Source organism: Apium graveolens, chromosome 6, assembly GCF_009905375.1.
Source record: "Apium graveolens cultivar Ventura chromosome 6, ASM990537v1, whole genome shotgun sequence".
Lineage (NCBI taxonomy): Eukaryota > Viridiplantae > Streptophyta > Magnoliopsida > Apiales > Apiaceae > Apium > Apium graveolens.
Genome location: NC_133652.1, coordinates 67,787,692 through 67,793,691, shown reverse-complemented (window position 1 = coordinate 67,793,691; position 6,000 = coordinate 67,787,692). Strand labels below are relative to the sequence as shown.

General features: G+C 29.5%; 1 protein-coding gene across 1 annotated transcript; it reads right to left on the bottom strand.

Annotated features, from left to right (window-relative positions):
* Positions 1-303: 303 nt before the first annotated feature.
* On the bottom strand, positions 304-1,457 carry LOC141665212 (protein FAR1-RELATED SEQUENCE 3-like). The gene is made up of 3 exons (XM_074471192.1): positions 1,238-1,457; positions 692-958; positions 304-593 (listed from the first exon to the last, which is right to left on the bottom strand). Exons 1-3 carry the CDS (start codon positions 1,455-1,457, stop codon positions 304-306), a joined length of 777 nt encoding a protein of 258 aa, XP_074327293.1.
* Between the last annotated feature and the right edge of the window lie 4,543 nt (positions 1,458-6,000).

The following is a 6,000-nucleotide window of genomic DNA, read 5'->3' as shown; positions in this document are numbered from 1 at the left end:
CAATATATAAGAGATTGTTATATACAATTTGAATTACAATTGGTCACTTTGACTTTTTCTCAATTCTTCCAATTTCACTAAACGTTTTCTAGCATCATGTCCCTCAATGTTGCAATGTCCGCATTTCCTTTTTTTCTTTGCAAGTTCCTCAACGAGACTTTTAATTCGGTGCTCTTTTTTGCGTCCTTTGGTTTTCAAAACAATGGGGTCAAGAATAGTTTCATGCAACTTCTCTCCACTTTCTTGAGTAATTTTGGTATCAAATTCAATTCCAACACCTTCCACCCCATGCACGGGCATTTTCTAAATAATTTCGGTCTCTCGATTAATAACTTTCACGGCATATTCATAATGTTCCTTCGACGCCATGCAACTATGACTAAACCCCATAGTGAGTAAAGTCATGTGATTAAATCTTTCCGTTGGAGTCAAATCATGGGATGGGGCATCATCTCCGGGCATGTGATATGGAAACACACCATCAACTCTATTAGGATCCCTAGTCCACCTCCGTTTCACAAAATGTTCCGGTAATTCAGCCACACACCTCTTTGTCAACACGACAATAATATGACGACACGACATGCCGAATGCTAAAACATTTTACATATGCAAGAACCCCGAAATGACAACTTGTTGAAGGTAACGAGATAAGTGGTTCTATTAGACTCAACCATTAATGGTCGATAACATTTGTAGTACGTATCTTCCACATCTTCTAAGGAACGGTCTCTATCCTTCTCCACAAAGTACTTTGCGGCCTCAACCAATTGGTCTTGAAATTTTTTGAACATCTCTTTCGTATAAATGGAAGCGGCATGTTGCTCCAAGGAAATCTTCAGTCGCATGCAACGAATTTTATAACGTGTATTATAATCCTCTTCTTTCTCACGCATAAATTGTTTTTCTAACGCTTTTTGTGCACCCTCAACAAATTCTTTCAACCCCGTGCAAGACCCTACATAAGCATAAAAAAGGCATTCATTCCTTCACTTCTTGAAGTTATTTTTTGACCCGTGGAAAAAATGTTACGTGTATAAGAATCGATCCACTTATGCTTCAAATTATACAAGCCTTGCAATCATGTATTATCCTCCAACTTGTACTTCAAGATCAATGTTTTACACATATCCTCAAAAATTTCTTCGGTCAACTAGTGATATATGCAATTGTTGAAGTCACCTTTAAATTTCTCTTGAGAGCTTCTCCGGAAATTTGTTACTAATGTGCCACGAACACAACAAATGTGTCGTGTTCGGTAGTTGAGATTGAATTGCCCCCGCCATCCCTTGATCTTGATCGGTGATAATAGCCAAAGGTGCTTTTCCTTCAACGGCCTCTAACCAAGTACCCAAAACCCACTCAAATGTAGCCATCAATTCATCACGCATTAGTGCAAATCCAAAGAGAACCGATTGATAGTGATGATTCACCCCGGTGAACGGTACAAATGGCATAACATACCTATTTGTTCGATATGTTGTATCGAATGCAACCACATCACCAAAATTTTTATAGGCCAACAACGACCGGGGGTCAACCCATAAAAGACACTTCAATCTTCCTTCTTCATCAATTAGAGTCCGAATAAAAAAAATTCATCCACTTTCCTCTTCTAACCTATGTAACAAATCCAAGCCCGCTTGCGCATCATTCACACCCAAATTATCTTTTCTAAAATCTCGCAGGACATTTCTCAAGTGTTGGGCATGAAACCCTACTTGCTCCTCTCCTCCGTGCATTTTTCCAAATATATTCATTTGTTGTCTAGGCGCAATACCCGAAACATGTAAACTCATAATTAAATTCTTTTGGGCGTCGGTTACATGTCGCTCCCTTTTAATCAAATTCATCTTAGAAGGCGATATAACATCGTGATTGTGATTTAACTCTAACGATGTTATCTCCCAATGCCTTGTATTTCGCCTATTAATCACATAGATCCTAAACTTACATCCACTTCTAGGAAATTTATCTCTACGCCTTTTCTTCTTCTCACTACTGACACTTCCTATCAAAACTTCTTCATCCTCTACGGGTTTTTTATCGCGGTTTTCTCCCGCTAAATTACAAATATAAGTACGGGCATATATTGTTTTGTCCACACGCCTTTGTGTATTTTGGATTTTAATTGCAAACCCGTTTTTCAAAGCGTAGGCCCTAATTACATTTTCGGTGGCTACCAAATTAGGAAAATTTTGACTCAAGAAAGGAATTACAATATCTTCTTCCCCAACAACACTCTTATCCCTACTCTCATGCATAAACTCACTATTTTCATACAAATCTTCATTTTCAAATCTATGTTCACTAACATAAACATCTTCATCGCAATCATCAACGAGGTTAACATAATTTACATCAACGAGGTTAACATAATTTACATTATCATCACGTAAGCAACTACCACTAATATCAACAACCTCACTATTTACAACATTATCACTTTTTTACAAAGCTTTTCTACCTTGAAACCTAGCAAACATCTTATCCATAACTACAACAAGAAAAAAGCAAGAAATTGAACTTACCAAATGTAATTAGTGATTAAGGATGAACAAAATTAAGAATTCCCCCAAATTTTCTCTGCAATTTGACAAATGCTGCACAAAAAGGACAGTGCGATCGTTTTAGGGTTATAAACTGCAAGTACAGTCGTCCCGCTAATATTATCCGCGGAAGGGAAAGAGGTTCCGCGCAAAAAAATCGCGGAAAGGTAGCAGTCCGCGGAAAAAAAAGCGCGGAAGGTCGATTTTTTTTTTTAATCCTGGCCGTTGGATTGTTCATCCAACGACCACGAAGTGATGTGTTGGTTAAAGGTTCCCTAACACATGATTGTCAGGAACATGACCCTACTATCAAAGTCGCTACATATTGAGTATGACTGTATGAGCGTTCTTTATTTTTTTTAATAAAAAAATGGGTTTAGTAGTAGGCCAAATTAAAATTGGTGATTTTTTGAAAAATCTAAAATTTGGTTAATTGATAATTTTGTTTAAATTAAAATTTTTAATTTTTATAAAATTACTAATTTTAATTACGAAAATTATCAATTCTCACAATTTTTATTTTAACAAATTCACGTTTGAGTAAAAATTATTTTTAAAAAAATTGGTATATAATGATCATCGGGGTACCTAATCTATACTATATTATTATAAGCGAAACATGGTTTCGTTTGGTGGGTTAGTTAACATCTTTCAAAAAGTATGTTAACACTTTCCATATAATTTAATTAAAAAATTAAATTATGTATCTAATATAATTATAAACTTTACGAGCTCTTATCCAAACTAAATTTCTAATATCATCCAACTTCTTTTTTACATTTTTTTAGGGAATCAAACACTTACGACATTAATTTTAACAATTCAAATTATAATATACCAAAAAAATATTAAATCAAGAAATAATTAAAAATATATATATTAAAAAATACCAAATCATCTCCATACACCAATACTATTCAAAACTCCCACTTTCCTATAAACTTTGCACCACGCAACGAAGGACCATTTAAGATTTTAACTGTCTAAATTCTGAATCCTTCAATAATATAATATATACAAAATAAATATTTTAACTTTCAAAATCCCAATAATATTTGATTATTATTTTTATAATTTATTTTTATAAAATTATAAAATTACAAAAATATTATAATTAGTCTGTGTACAGTACCGGCTAAATCAAATACAGACAACATATATATAATACAATTATATATTCGCCGACATTGTGTTGTCGAGTGTTGATACACACACTCCTCCCGGCTGGCATGATGATTCGAGCTTATATATAACATTTATTTAATAAATTGAAATTAAATTTGGCAACAAACTGAATTAATGTTAATGTAATAATGCATATTTATTGTTTAATTCATTATTATAAAACATCTATCTTGTAATAAAGATTAATAGCGATTACTAGAATTTTAAATATTTGAAGCATTTCTTATGAATAGATATTTATATTTACCAAAAAAAATTAAACAAAAATATTTTGAGTATGGCTTAAGAGCAACTCCAACAATTTGTCTAAATTTGGACCGAATTTGGACCCAACTTCGGTCCAAATTTGGACTGAGCATCTCTTCAACTCCAACAGTTTGGTCCAAATTTCGGTCCAAATTATAAAATAATTTTTTTTAATATTTAAGCTTTTATAATAAAAACCATTTCATTCTTGTATGATATTTAATTTTATTTTAATATTTGATTATTACTATTATTAATTAAATGTATTATTTTAAATATAAAATTAATAACAAGTAATGTAATTCTAATTAAAATTTTAATATATATATTAAAAATAGTAAACAAATTTACTTTTTATTTTTATAATAAAAACATTAATAATAAACATTGTATTCAAATAATAAGAGTACAAATATTATTTAAATATTAATATATTGTTTATTAATACTAATTATCAAAATTAATATATTTTTCCCACAAATACTCAATTAGTGCATATCTAAGCGCAATATGAGCCTTCTTATTTCTGATTTAAGAAATGCAAACATTTTTAATTTAGTTATGTTTTAGTATTTTATTAGTATAAAATTATAAATAAATAATAATGAATTCAAATATTAGTTAATTACATTAATAAATATCAGTTACATTAATAAATATCTAAAATCAAAATTATATGTAATAAAATTAAATAAAAAAAATTAAAAACTATTATTTTAATATTGGTCCAAATTTGAAATTAGATTTATAACATATTGGGTAAATTTGGACTAGATCCAAATTGGGACCTTCATGCCAACGTTGTAGTTGCTCTAAAGCACTTCAAAATATGACCAGCTGATTACTCCATGTGATCCAACAGTAAAATGTCTGACTCTTTTGCGTAAATACAAGAGCAGATATATTTATATTATATTATACTACAATAACGGGATGAGTTATAATTTGTAATTTGGTTAATCTCTTATTTTGGTTATTTTTTTCGATCTTTACATTTTCTTCATCAAATAATCAGAAGCGTTAGATCCAAAATCTAAAAAAATGCATTATACAAGTTCTCAGGTTCGAATTCCGTCAACAACAAGCATGTATATTATTATTTATAAAGATACATATAAGTTCTCAGTTTCGAATCTCGTTAATAAAAAATATTTATATTATTATTTATAAAAATATATATAAGTTTTTAGGTTTGAATTTCACTAATAACAAACATTTACGTAGATCTCATAAATCATATATTATTTATATTATTTGAACTTAACTTAAATTATACACAATCAAAATATAATTATTTAATCATTATTTATATAAAATTTTAATAAAATTATATAAAATAGAAATAAAAATATATAAATATTTAACAAGACCCGTGCTTAATTACTCTATATTTTTTTTCAGCTATGAACAAAACAAGAAGAAGCATAAAGACAACAACGAGATTACTACACAACAATTGACATTTCTATTGCCGGCCATAATACGAAACACGAGTCCTGGGCCAGAGCAGAATGTGTGTGGTATCCGGGCACACACGGTTAATAAATTCGGGAAACACAAGCCTGAAATTAATTCGTTGTAACAATAATAATACTATAAATGTTTACAATTAAACTCGTTTAAAGATTATATTTAAATTTATTAGTAGTTTCATATTTAAAAATGTTTACTATAAGTGAAAGTACAGTTAAAAATATCCTTCATTAAAAAAAATATTTATTTTAAAAAACAATTATTTTTTAAAATGGAATTGTCGGGCAACCTTAGAAGACATGTCACGAGATTAAAAAAAGAAAAATATAGTATATTAATATTTTCGTGAATATAAGAATTGTGTTTATATTTACAAATTTGTTATTAAAAATTTTAAACAAAATATTTTAAACTTAGAGAGCGTTTGTAATTTTGCATTTTATTTTAAATGAGAGATTTCAAATAACAGGATTTGAGTTGTTATTTCATATTTTCATATTTATAATAATATTTGAATGTTTTTAAATAAAATACAAATCCAAGTTGT

Excerpts from the sequence above, each read along its gene's own strand:
- LOC141665212 (XM_074471192.1), bottom strand. The coding sequence starts at position 1,457 with ATGCCATTTGTACCGTTCACCGGGGTGAATCATCACTATCAATCGGTT. Across the intron at positions 959-1,237 it reads GAACACGACACATTTGTTGT|GGTCTTGCACGGGGTTGAAA; the intron begins GTTCGTGGCACA and ends ATGCTTATGTAG. Across the intron at positions 594-691 it reads GGAAGATACGTACTACAAAT|CATTCGGCATGTCGTGTCGT; the intron begins GTTATCGACCAT and ends AAAATGTTTTAG.